The following is a 13,555-nucleotide window of genomic DNA, read 5'->3' as shown; positions in this document are numbered from 1 at the left end:
TCTACTATTCATGTTACCGTGACAAGTCATCATCATCCTCTAAAAGGAAGGAGATGATGTGCTGGCCTGTCACGGTTGCAAAAGATGAACAAGTGTCATGTGAAAAAGTATTTACCAAAGCATTATTTATTAAATCCAAAAAAAGTCTCGAAATGTTTTTGCTTGGGAGGAAAAATTATAAATCATCCCGTCATATACTACTAAACACTACTTAGGATTCCTCAGTTAAAGAGTCGTGCATGTCACAAAGCACTAAAGAGGACTCTTTACTAATTTCTTTTACCACCTTTTTAATTTCGCAACTATTATTATATAATATCATAATATTTGGATTCATCCTTTTTTCCATTCCAATAGCAGGAATTTAAATTGTCAAGAAAAGAAAAAGGTTAACGACCTGTTTTTGTATTTGTAATCGCCTATCTTATCCCAGTCATTTCTGTCCTATTTAGTGAGACTTGAGCCGTCTGTTAATCGGAGCTTGAAAAGGCCTAGGAGCATGGACTTCGACAAATTCTGGTTGAAAGTGACTCCAAACATCTCATAAATATCATAATAAAGAAGATGGGTGGACTATGGTACATTAATTCTCTCCATCGTCGAGGATATGTTTTGTTTTATACACTTTATTTTTTTGATGTAATTAGATTTACTCATATCTATATGAAAGCTAACTAGTTAGATTTACTCATATTCTTGGATGTGGTAGCTATTTCTGTCATCCGTTAGGCTGCTATTTTATCATAGAAATATGATTAGGTAGAAATGTGAATGATGTGTTGCCCACATATATAAAGATTGTGCGATCCGTTAACATATCATGAATCTTCAAATCCACGAGTAGAGCTCGCATTAGCTTTTTATCTAATAAATGCATCTCTTTTGAAAGTTGAGGTTTATTGCACATATTAGCTTTAGAAATTACTATGATTATCCGAGTAGCAAATACCATCAAATAAATTATAACTAATTGAATGAGTCATTTTGCAGTTTCATAGCCTAAATTAGTTTATACTTGCACATATATAGCTTACTCTTTGGGACAAATATTTAACTACTCACATGATCAATCAGGTAGCACGTCCTCGGCGACACCATAATCGCAAGGCACCCTTCCCCCGCTAGGAGGGGAAGGATCGTAGATAGCTCGACAGAGTGTGGGATGGAGACTGTAACACCCCAATTTAAAAAAAAAACTGACTAACGCATGCGCCGAGCACGTGCGTCAGACCCTGCCACCCTTCCCCCCGTCCACTCTTTTCCTTTCTTCTTCTTCTTCCTTTTCCCTTGTCGTGCACGCCACCCTTCCCACCTCCATTACCTCCTTCTTCCCCTCACTGCAGCCATCTCAACCCCCATTTTCTTCTCCACCTCACTATTTCTCTCCCTTTCCTCTCTCTCGGGTTGCCGACGCCGGAGCCGACAAAGCCCCGGAGCCAATGAAGCCGAGCGCGCGGATCGCGGTATGCCTCTACCTCATCGTTAAATTTTGGTAGCTAGCTCCCCTCCCTCTCACCATCATCCTCAGGGGCCGATGACCCCGCGTCCGGCTGCTAGTCCGAGAGCTCCGGTGGAAGGGGCTCTCTGGTCGGGCTTCGAGCCTTTGTGTTGGGAGGAGGGATCTCCACGGTCGTCGGCCATGGAGCACGCCTCGCTACCCCTGTCGGCCACCCGGCCGCAAGGCGAGCTTCTCCTGCTCCCTCGTAGGCGAGGAGGACAGCCGACGACTCATCCTCAGCATGGGTTACGCCGCCGCCGTCGAGCCGAGCGAAGCCCTCCTCCTTTCCTTCCCTTCCTTTCCCTCCTTTGCGAGCCGCCGGCGGCGTGGGTCACCAATAGCGTCAAGCCCCCCAACACCTGAGGTCGGGAACCTATGTGGCGTTTAGGTAATTATACTCTAGCGGTACCCGACGATGCAGGGTTAGGGCATCTATTGATGAGCCGAGAGCTCTCGATTCTCCCGCTGAGAGCGGTGATGATTTATAGAGAGTGAGATATGAGCTTATGACTGTGATCCTTAGTTTGATGGCCACACACTTTAGTAGGGAAGTCACTAAGGCATGCGAGTCGAAAACAACTCATATGTCGACATAGTTGCGTTAGCATTTTGTGCGCACCTGTGCTATATAAGGCCATATGGCCAGCAATAGCGAAGCTCTACCAAGCACAAAGGAAACAAATTTTGAGTGCATTCTTTGCCTAACAGCCTATTTTTCATTCTCTCTAACAACCGATCGGATAATGCTGTTGAAAGAACCTAGTAGTGACAATCTAGCTATCTTTTCCACATAAAAAAAAAAAATGGGTAATGCATATGGCTTTAGGCTTGATGACAAAAGTTGCCATGAAACTAGCTACGACATCATATTCCAACTAAGATCGAAGAAAAGGAAAATGAAAGCGAAGGTTCCTTCATCTCGCATATTGTAACACCCTGTAAAAAATCCCTAAAAATTGAGATGAAGGATTGATAATTTGAATGATGCATATTATATGTTCTTTATTACTATATGTGAACTGTAGATATAAACATAATAGATATGTTGCATGGATGCATTGTGATGATCATATTGATATTTTCTTTATACTTGTTGGGTTTTATGCTCATCACTTTTTGATAAAAATATTTTTAGATCAGTAAAAAAACCCTAAGTCTGTAGAGAAGTCGATGAAGATTTATTCAGTCTCTTTTATCTATTGTTATAAAACTAGTTGGATGAATTGTAACCCACTGTGCGGACATTTTTTTTGTTAAGATGTTTGGATATGTATTTAGGGTTTAGTGTAACGTGTGGTATTTTAGTTTTCTTTTATTGTATTATTTGTGGAAAGGTTGTGTCTCTCTCTCTTTTATATTGTGTAGAAACATTAACTAACATTTATATTGCGTAGAAACATTAACTAACAGGTTATTTGAAAACTATATGAGTTATATAGAGAGACGCTTATTTGGTAATTGTATTGGGTGATGGTTGTTTCAAATATATTATTTATATATTATGCTGCAATCTAATTCGTTTTGACTTGCTTTATATATTCTTTGTCAAATAAAAGTTGCGGTTTGTAGAATCGGAAGGTCAAAGAAAGTTTGCGTTGAAATAATGTCCAACTAGCCGATGCTATGCACGTGCAAATAACTCTATTATATATAGGTTGGCAAAGCAAGCCACATCCTCTCATCCCAATTCAAGCTTCAGTAATACTCGCAACTCACAACCACCCATGGCCTTCTTCTCTAATCGCTTCCTCGCTCTTGCTCTCCTTTCTCTTCTTGCTTGTGCTGCTAATGGGCAGTTGTCTGCAAACTTTTATTCTACCACCTGCCCAAATCTACAAACCATTGTGCGATCTGCCATGGCTCAGGCAGTAGCAAAGGAGCCAAGGATGGCAGCTTCCATTCTTCGCCTCTTCTTCCACGACTGCTTCGTTAATGTAAGATATATAAGCATTCCATTTCTCTTGATCTCAACTATAATAGCAGTAATTAAGTAGTGTTCCTTATATGCGTTATTGTTAATTTTCTCTCCAGGGTTGCGATGGCTCTATTCTTCTTGACGACACGCCAAACTTCATCGGCGAGAAGAGTGCTGGGCCGAATGCGAACTCAGCTCGCGGCTTTGACGTCATCGATGCCATTAAATCTCAAGTCGAAGCTGCCTGCAAGGCGACGGTCTCGTGCGCCGACATCCTTACCCTCGCCACACGCGACGGCGTAAATTTGGTTAGTATAAGAATATTAAGTCGATAGATAACCAATTAAATTCAAAAGATCAATCAAACAAACCAACAATGTATGTTATATATCTGACAAGTTGTATTGTTGCTGCAGCTCGGAGGACCAACATGGACAGTTCGATTAGGCCGCCGCGACGCACGCACCGCGAGCCAGAGCGCGGCCAACTCCAACCTCCCTGGTCCAGGCTCCGACCTCTCCACCCTCATCTCCATGTTCGCCGCCAAGGGCCTCAGCGCGAGCGACATGACCGCTCTCTCCGGGGCGCACACCATTGGCAAAGCGCAATGCCAGTTCTTCCGCGGCCGCATCAACGGCGGCGACACCAACATCAACGCCACCTTCGCGGCCCTCCGCAGACAATCGTGTCCGCCGACCGGCGGCAACAGCAATCTGGCCCCTATCGACGTCCAAAGCCCCATTAAGTTCGACAATGCGTACTACCAGGACTTGGTTGGTCGGCGTGGGCTATTCCATTCGGACCAGGAGCTGTTCAATGGCGGGTCTCAGGACTCGCTTGTAAGGCTGTACAGTAGAAACGGGGCTAAGTTCGCCGCAGACTTTGCTAAAGCTATGGTCAAGTTGGGGAACTTGAGTCCATTGACTGGGACTAATGGGGAGGTTAGATTAAACTGCAGGAAGGTAAATTCATGAAAGATTTTCTGGGGGCGCCTAGGTGTAATTTGGATCAATTTTTTTATTTGTTTGGGTGTGCAGGGAAAGGATTGGGCGTGTTGAGATTTGTTCCAGACCCATGTGAACTGTCAGATGGGTTAATAGGTTTTTCTTGAGCAGTATAACTGGCCGACATTGGTCTTGGATTTGTATGGTTCTTTATCAATATGATTTTATTTTGCTGTTACATTTCCAAGTAATGGAAGTAAACTAAATAAAATGTTATTAGATTACGCGCAACAGCTAAAAATATTATCTTATTAAAGTGTCTTGTAAATTGATTACTGTGTTACAAGGATAGTCCTGCCTAGTTATTGTATTAATATGAATACAAATATGATTAGTAATCAGGTTATTGTGTAACTCATTTAATACTTATATTCGTATTTAAAATTTTTAATTGTACTCAATTCACCAATAATCTTTTTTCCTTGAAAAAAAGAAAAGAAATGCTCTGGCTCTGAATCCCCATTGGCCTACTCACACACGTTTGCTAGATACAATTCGGCAGCCATTTTTTGGTAATTGTATTTGTGGCTCTACTTGCATCATGAGTCATGACAATAGAAATGTTTAAAAATAACGAACTTGATGGACTTGATTGTAATTTAGAACTCTTCTAAGGTTGCAGAGTCGAATATTATACTGTCACGTTACCTCTATTAGGAAGCCTATTTGTCGATTGGATATCTCATAAGAAATTGCGAACTCGCCTTTCCACCGCTGATAAAATGAATTGGTATATTTAAATAAGTTTGAAAAATTGATAATATCTATTGTCATGGTTCGATTTATATGTGGCAACGTGATGGTAGGAATGGCAATGAACAGGAAGATCGTTTAATATAGGTGAATTATCATCTTCGTTTTGCGAATTAGACCATTGTGATTAATTTTGTTGAGAGAATTTCAGACTTATTTATTTGATCTCTATTTTATTTTTCTAAAGAAAGCGGAGGATAACGAAGCGATGACCTTAAAAAATAAGCTTTTTTACTTGGTCTGCAAATAAGGACAGCAAGAGACAAATAAGAAGAAACGCATTGATAAATAGGTTAGTGTCCTAAAGATCTATCAAGTTCTAAGAGTCAGCTCTCAAAGACCTAACACCATAACCTATTGGAAAACAAAACTATATAAACAAATAACACCACCATATACAACAACAATCAACAACAAGCCGGTCACTAATAATAACCCAAACAATTAAAAGCAAAGCATAGTCAAAATGAAAATTATAAGGGGGGGAAAATGATGTTAGTGGTGAAGGGACAAAGGGGGCAGAGAGCAGGGACCAAGGAGAAAATAGAATAATAAGGAAGAGAGGAGGGAAAGAGAAGAAAATGAGAGACTAACGAAAATAGAAAAATAGATTAAAAAAAATTAAAAGAAAAAACATCTCACGGGAGAGGGGAAAAAATCACGGCGGTCGACCAATGGATATTTATCCAATATAATACATTTTTATCCACAGGACGGAACTTAAAAGTTAAAAAATAAAAATAAAGTGTCACACAGTACTGTACTACCGAGCAAAAATCAACAAAGGAATCATTGAAACTCAGCAAAAGCTTTATAATCACAGTTGCCTACGGATAAAATGTGATCACAAAGTTCTGCGTACAAAGATAGTGTTAGTGTACTAAAAAGGATGATAGGAAAATAAGAAACAATACAACCCTCTGAGACCAACGAAGCAAATTGACTTCGACTCCAAATTAAAATTTGGTTCCCGATATCTACTTCTACCGCTCATTACCTTCAATTCGCCTTCCTACAATTCAATCTAACCTCGCCATTAGTTCCTGTCAAGGGACTTAAGTTCCCCAACTTGACCATCGCCTTGGCAAAGTCTGCGGCAAACTTAGCCCCATTAGTGCTGTACAGCCTTACAAGCGAGTCCTGAGACCCACCATTGAACAATTCCTGGTCCGAATGGAACAATCCACGCTGCCCAACCAAGTTCTGGTAGTACGCATTGTCGAACATAATCGGGCTTTGGACGTCGATAGGAGCCAGATTGCTATCCCCGCCGGTTTTCGGACAAGTTTGCTGTCGGACCGCCGCGAAGCTGGCGTTGATGTTGGTGTCGCCGCCGGTGATGCGGCCGCGGAAGAACTGGCATTGCGCTTGGCCGATGGTGTGCGCGCCGGAGAGCGCGGTCATGTCGCGCGCGCTGAGCCCCTTGTTGGAGAACATGGAGATGAGGGTGGAGAGGCTCGAGCCGGGGCCGGGGAGGTTGGAGTTGGCCGCGCTCTGGCTCGCGGTGCGCGCGTCGCGGCGGCCTAATCGGACTGCCCATGTTGGTCCTCCGAGCTGCATCAACAATGCAACCGTAAGATATGATAACACATTGCTAACTGGCTAAAGTTTTTGAATTCATGGGTTATTTGGCTCATGCATTTCAGTGTATTACTAACCAAGTTTACGCCATCGCGTGTGGCGAGAGCGAGGATGTCGGCGCACGAGACCGTCGCATTGCAGGCAGCTTCGACTTGGGATTTAATGGTGTCGATGACGTCGAACCCTCGAGCAGAGTTCGCATTCGGCCCAGCACTCTTCTCGCCGGTGAAGGTTGGCGTGTCGTCAAGAAGGATCGACCCATCACAGCCCTGCAGAGAAAAATTAACAACACATATAAGGAACATTACTTAATTAGTGTCATTATTGTAGAAATTTAGTAGTAATGGACTGCAATATATCTTACATTCACGAAGCAGTCGTGGAAGAATAGGCGAAGAATGGAAGCGGCCATCCTTGGCTCCTTTGCTACTGCCTGAGCCACGGCAGATCGCACTATCGTTTGCACATTTGGGCAGGTGGTAGAATAAAAGTTAGCAGACAACTGCCCGTTAGCAGCACAAGCGAGCAAAGAAAGGAGAACAACAAGGGTGAGAAAGGTACTTGAGAGGAAACCCATGATTAAGAAGACTATTGAAGCTTAACTTGGGACGATATGAGATGCTCTTTGTTTGCCTTCCTTCGTATATATAGTGTGCTCTTCGCACATGAACCCGGCGACGCTGCTCAAAACCCGCGGCTTTGTTTGACCAATTTGATTCCAAATTAGAGCAATCATCGGGCGGTGGTGATTTTAAGAAATAAGTAGAATTAAGTCAAAGCAATTTAGCTGGTAAAATAATTTGGTTATTGCTAGTTGCTTGAATCGCACATGTGTGGATGTTGACGAGCTGCACTTGCTTACGTTGTCGTCTCTTGCATTAGTAAACATTAATATGTGATCGATGCTCTATTAACCCTATCGTTTTGAAAGAATCACCGGATATATCATATCTTCGTTTGGCTCCACCACCGTTGTAGCTTTCTCCGGTAAAGTTGTTTAGTATCTGTCACATGTCACCAGGATAACATGTCACCAGCCTGTTATGGTACTCCCTTTTAAACACAGAAACATGGTCATGGGAAGACTTTGGATGAGCTATTATGTACTTTTTCCTGATGGGAATATTCTTGGTTTGATTTGTTATAAGTCTCTCTTACTTATAAATCGTGTGATAGAAATTGCATAACTTTAAGTTATACATCTTAAACAAGAGACTTTCCAACCTTTTTTGTTTTATTAAAATATGCATAATTTACTTATTGGTGTATTTAAGATTTATATACCAACTTACTGTCTTGTTAAGGCTAAACTTTTAATATCTAAAGAAGATTATATCTCTAAGTTATATTACATTTTTTTTAAACAAAATTTTTATTATTTACAAATTAAGTTCTATTATTTAGCGAATATGTGCAGAAAATAATATCTTAGATTATATTTAAACTAACACTGTAAAATATTCTATCAATAAAAAATATTTTATTTTTAAATAATTAAAATATTCTTAGTATAGATTGGGTTTAATTTAGTTGGGTTCAATTTATTTGGGTTGAATTAAATTAGTACAAGCTGAATAAATATAACTTAATTAAGATTATTTTTATAATATTTATTGTATAATTAATTTAATATGCATATTTAATTAAATTTAACTAATAGATCTAATAAGTGTTTTCTATACATAAGTTAAATTATATAATTCAATATATAAAAAAATGTGAGGCGTAAATCGTACAGCCGTGCAAAATTTTCCAAATTTTATGATGGCGATTCATCATCACATGAGAAATAGTGACGAATTGCCTAGGGACTGTGAAACCTTATCCAAATTAAGAGTCTCAGCATCATCCCAGCTTGCACAGAAGAATCCGTGTCAGTGTGCGGCTGCTTAATTTCCAGCCGTAATGAGGCCCGTCATAATCTTGTATCAATTTTTTTTTATATATCACTATCAATGGTATTACGTGATTATCTTATCGCAAGTCCTCATATCAACGGAGCAACATTTATATAGACAATCAAATTATTTTTGAATCAAGGAGGTAGGTGATAGTATATACTCTTTTAGAAGAAATATGTAAATGGCCATTGAACTTTTTCTGTTAACACCGCAGTAATTAAGAAACATCAGATAACTGAGGCCTGAGAGAGTCAGGTGTAATAGAAAATAATAAGGGGCCTATGTAAAATTTGGCTATAGATCAAATGATTTAATTGTAATTAGCTCTTTAAATCATTGTCAGTTTGTCAATAATGAAGTGTATTTATAAAATGATTCGATGGTGGAGACATTGGAAATTTTTGCGCTATTTACAACTGGCATGAACGAAATGGAATACTACTTCGTTAATTTGGTTTAGGCTTAAAAACTCCTCGCTGCCTAAAATTAGATTAGAGCATAAATGACTGGAGAAGTGAGTCAGTGACTCTATATCGTAGCATTCTAGCACCCAATCCATATCTTTCTATCAATTTGGGGAAGTGCATGATACCTTATCGATGCAAGCCCTCTCCCATGCCCATTGGTTACCAAAGTCATAGCCTGCTATATATCTTATTCCTAGCCAAATGGAACTCACAAGTCTTGCAAAGTATAAATCACCCACCACTTTCATTACCGAAGATCTAGAAATGACGTGGAGTCCAGCTAAGATAGAAGAAAAGGACAAGGACAGCGAAGGTTCCCTTTATATCATATAATATACATCAAGTTGCAAATCACCTACGCGGCTGGTAGTAGAATTGGGCTGGTCAAACAAAGTCCGCGTTGAAGTATATTATAATATACACCGCTGCTTGTGCCATGCACGCGCGAATAACTAATATATATAGGTAGGCAAAGCAAGGCATTTCTCTCATCCCACTGCAACCTTCAATAGTTAATACTCGCTTAGCCATGGCCTTCTTACCTAATAGCCTCGTGACTCTTGCTCTCCTCTCTATTCTTGCTTGTGCTGCTCAGGGACAGTTATCTGCTAGCTTCTATTCTACCACCTGCCCAAATCTGCAAACCGTTGTGCGATCTGCCATGGCTCAGGCAGTAGCAAAGGAGCCAAGAATGGCAGCTTCAATCCTTCGCCTCTTCTTCCACGACTGCTTCGTTAATGTAGGATATATAGCATTCCATTACTTAATCTCTATTATTATTACGCTAGTTAAGTAGTGTCGGATCCTTATATGTGCTGTCAATTTTCATCTGCAGGGCTGTGACGGCTCGATCCTTCTTGACGACACACCAACTTTCACTGGCGAGAAGAGCGCTGGGCCAAATGCGAACTCAGCTCGCGGCTTCGACGTCATCGATACCATTAAATCCCAAGTCGAAGCTGCCTGCAAGGCGACGGTCTCGTGCACGGACATCCTCGCCCTCGCCACACGCGATGGCGTGAACTTGGTTAGTATAAAGTATTGCATTTTAGAGTGAATGTAAAAGCTTAATGTTGCTATTAGATAGCAGACTATATCATATATATATATCTCACGGTTATATTGTTCCTGCAGCTCGGAGGACCAACATGGACAGTCCAATTAGGCCGCCGCGACGCGCGCACCGCAAGCCAGAGTGCGGCCAACTCCAACCTCCCCGGCCCAGGGTCGAGCCTCTCCACCCTCATCTCCATGTTCGCCGCCAAGGGTCTCAGCGCGAGCGACATGACCGCGCTCTCCGGGGCGCATACCATCGGCCAAGCGCAATGCCAGTTCTTCCGCGGCCGCATCACCGGCGGCGACACCAACATCAACGCCACCTTCGCCGCGCTCCGCAGACAAACGTGTCCGATGACGGGCGGCAATAGCAACCTGGCCCCTATCGACGTCCAAAGCCCGATTAAGTTCGATAATGCGTACTACCAGGACTTGGTTGGTCGGCGTGGGCTGTTCCATTCGGACCAGGAGTTGTTCAATGGTGGGTCTCAGGACTCGCTTGTAAGGTTGTACAGTACGAACGGGGCCAAGTTTGCCGCCGACTTCGCTAAGGCGATGATCAAGTTGGGGAACTTGAGTCCATTGACTGGGACCAATGGAGAGGTTAGATTGAACTGCAGGAAGGTTAATTGATCGACCTGTGATTTGTTTAGGTTGGGAAGTTGATTTGGGTGCGTCGAGATTTGTTCTAGAACCATGTGAGTTGACAGATATTGGGTCATAGGTTTTCTTGAAAAGTGTAACTGGCCGACATTGGTAGAGCAAACATAATAAAATAACTATATTCATATTCTATCTTTTAGGCTCTCTCGTCCCTTTTAAAAATTGAGTACTTTTATCATTTTAAAAAGATCCAACAACTTTTGTTCTCTAAATATCATTTTCCTTAGGTTAAGTGTAAGTGCGATGACTTCCCATATGAGCAGAATTTTAGAGCACTTGTGGATTGCCCAGTAATTCCATGCGGATCCACATGGAAATCTGAACATAATCTGAACTCCAACTGCTGGATTTGCTCCCAATTCAGTCCAAGTTTTACCTTCTTCCTCATTGTGTTTATAGCATTGGTACATTCCTCTGAACTTAATATATGAAAATGAAAATGCCTTCTGTCAGTTTACATATAAAACCGACCAGTTCGAGCACCCAAGATTCCTTTTAATTGTTTGAAACTCAAGTCTGGCCCATATGCATGTCAGGTAGTCGGATCCGACTTAGGACGATGGGTTATATTCGCTTATAGAATTAAGGTCGTACATAATATAACTCTATAACAGTATAATCTGTATGTCATATATATATCAGCAGTGGGGCCATTGAAAACATCCTAAAGCCCAAACCCCACTCCGCCTCTAGATTATCTAGAAATATATTGATCAGACTATCTATATAGGGCTGTCAAAAAAGTCCATAAGCTCAACTCGTTAAGAATCCGGCTCGAGCTTTAAATAAGCCGAGCCAACATTTTAAGCTTAAAAGAATTATCGAGCTGAACCAACATTGGCCCGCTCACTCAGCTTGATTAGGTTCATACAATATGCATATATACAAAGTTCATAACTTTTGAATCTTAGATTCAACTATTGATATAATCTTTACAAATAAAATAAAAAACCCTAGTCTAACATTTATCTCCTCAAATCTATTGGCACTACGCTCCTATGACTCGAAACCCAAAACCGAAAACCCATCTCCACCGCTCAAGTGTGTCTTCACCAAAGTTGCATTAAACATTCTCAACGGAGCCGCCACGGGGCATGACTAGTACGGTTAAGGATGGAAGCCCATCTTGATGATGTGAGAGCTTTACTCGGGCCATGACAAAAGCCTTTTGTGGGGCCATGATGCAAGCTCTTCTTGCCACCGACGAGGACTTCTTCCTACAATGTCAAAATGAAGACAATGACAACGTCGAGGCCCTCTCCATCCTCCGTTGTCTCATCAATCCTCATCTAGCCCCAAATCCTCCTGTTGAGTCGAGATGTCGAGCCAAGCTCAAGCCTCATCTAGCTAGAAATGAGATGAGCCGAGCCAAGCTCAATTTTTATAGTTCTAATCAAGCTCGAGCACGAGCTGAGTTGAGATTTTCCATCTCTTGAGCATAACCGAGCTAGGCCTATCTATATATAAGTTTGGAAAAAAAAATCTCTACACCTATTTTTATAAAAGAAACTAAAAAATAGCACCCTATATTTTAATAATTTATGATCAATAACTCTTATTTTGAGCTATTTGTAATCCAACCTCTTTTTCTATCATACATAAGTTAGCTTAAACTAGTCGATTGCTAATAAAAGAGTATCTAAATGTGAATATTCTATTAGGAACACAAAAATTATTGTTTAAAAATACAAAAAAATAAAAAATAAAAAATAAAAGTAATACACAAGTCTTCCCTTGCTTCGATTACAACTACGGAGTCTAGGATCCAAACTTCTTACATAGCATTTTTCTAAATTATATCGTAATAAATATGGTTAGTGTATGATTAGATTAGAATGTGTCAAAGATACTTTTGTAACTTGGTTGGTAGAGCTAATTAAATAAACTATAATCACCGGTATAGCTAAGTAGTCAAGTCTTATTGGTCCACGACAGAGTCACGCGTTTGAGATTGCCTACAGACGTCGCAGAGTTAATATGAGCTAAATGCAATTATGGAAGTACTCGGCCTTAGCTAGCAACAAAATAGAATCTTAGAGTTTTTTCTTTTCTTTCTCCTCCCTGCGAGTCTTCTCCCTTTTTCCTCTTCTTTCTTTCACTTATTCCTCCTCTCACTCCCTTCTTTCTCTCCATCATTCTTTGTTGACGGTGATAAATCTTTTGTCGTCTAGATCTGTCTCCTTCCCCCTCTTTCTCTCTCTGTTTCTGTTTTCGCCTCCTCCTCACCTCCATCGTGTCTGATATCATCTCCTTCTCCGTCTGCGCAGCCCTCGAGAATCCACTCACTACGCTCACAACCAGCCTCCTCCTGTCCTGTGTCTCTCACATCATCTACGCAACATCTGACATCTTTGACTACAATAACATCCGTTGCCTATGGATACCTGTCCGATCTAGAGGCGAGCAATTAAGTTGTCACCCGCCGCCTCCATCCTCCATTTGTTTCACTTCCATTTATATCGACGATCCTGTCGCTCCTCAACCCTTGTTCGATCGCCGCGGCTTTTGCTGCAATAGCAATCGACATCGTTGCTGGTGTTGCCGTGACTGCAGCCACATAATTAACCATGGCTATCATTATTATGGTTGTCCTTGCTATTCTAACTATATTCTATCTTTTTCGTTGCTTTCTTTAGTATCTATTCCAGTGTGTTGCAAATTTGAGTGTTTATGTATATGATTTCAACATAGACGTAGGATTCTGACCTTCTTGCACT

The 13,555-nt window shown here is 41.1% G+C and overlaps 3 protein-coding genes across 3 annotated transcripts; 2 read left to right on the top strand and 1 right to left on the bottom strand.

Annotated features, from left to right (window-relative positions):
* Positions 1-3,180: 3,180 nt before the first annotated feature.
* On the top strand, positions 3,181-4,595 carry LOC140781681 (peroxidase P7-like). Its single transcript, XM_073127773.1, has 3 exons — positions 3,181-3,432; positions 3,530-3,721; positions 3,830-4,595. The coding sequence occupies exons 1-3, from the start codon at positions 3,223-3,225 to the stop codon at positions 4,385-4,387; spliced, it is 960 nt and encodes a 319-aa protein (XP_072983874.1). The 5' UTR covers positions 3,181-3,222; the 3' UTR covers positions 4,388-4,595.
* Positions 4,596-5,959: 1,364 nt separating this feature from the next.
* Positions 5,960-7,631, bottom strand: LOC140781679 (peroxidase P7-like). The gene is made up of 3 exons (XM_073127772.1): positions 7,116-7,631; positions 6,829-7,020; positions 5,960-6,724 (listed from the first exon to the last, which is right to left on the bottom strand). The coding sequence occupies exons 1-3, from the start codon at positions 7,326-7,328 to the stop codon at positions 6,170-6,172; spliced, it is 960 nt and encodes a 319-aa protein (XP_072983873.1). The 5' UTR covers positions 7,329-7,631; the 3' UTR covers positions 5,960-6,169.
* Positions 7,632-9,598: 1,967 nt separating this feature from the next.
* On the top strand, positions 9,599-10,970 carry LOC140781683 (peroxidase P7-like). Its single transcript, XM_073127775.1, has 3 exons — positions 9,599-9,858; positions 9,955-10,146; positions 10,254-10,970. Exons 1-3 carry the CDS (start codon positions 9,649-9,651, stop codon positions 10,806-10,808), a joined length of 957 nt encoding a protein of 318 aa, XP_072983876.1. The 5' UTR covers positions 9,599-9,648; the 3' UTR covers positions 10,809-10,970.
* Positions 10,971-13,555: the final 2,585 nt, after the last annotated feature.

Source organism: Typha latifolia, chromosome 2 (genome assembly GCF_019914945.1).
Source record: "Typha latifolia isolate L0001 chromosome 2, TyphaL0001v2, whole genome shotgun sequence".
Classification (NCBI taxonomy): domain Eukaryota; kingdom Viridiplantae; phylum Streptophyta; class Magnoliopsida; order Poales; family Typhaceae; genus Typha; species Typha latifolia.
Note: the sequence above shows the minus strand (reverse complement) of the source record. Positions and strands in the feature narration are given on the sequence as shown.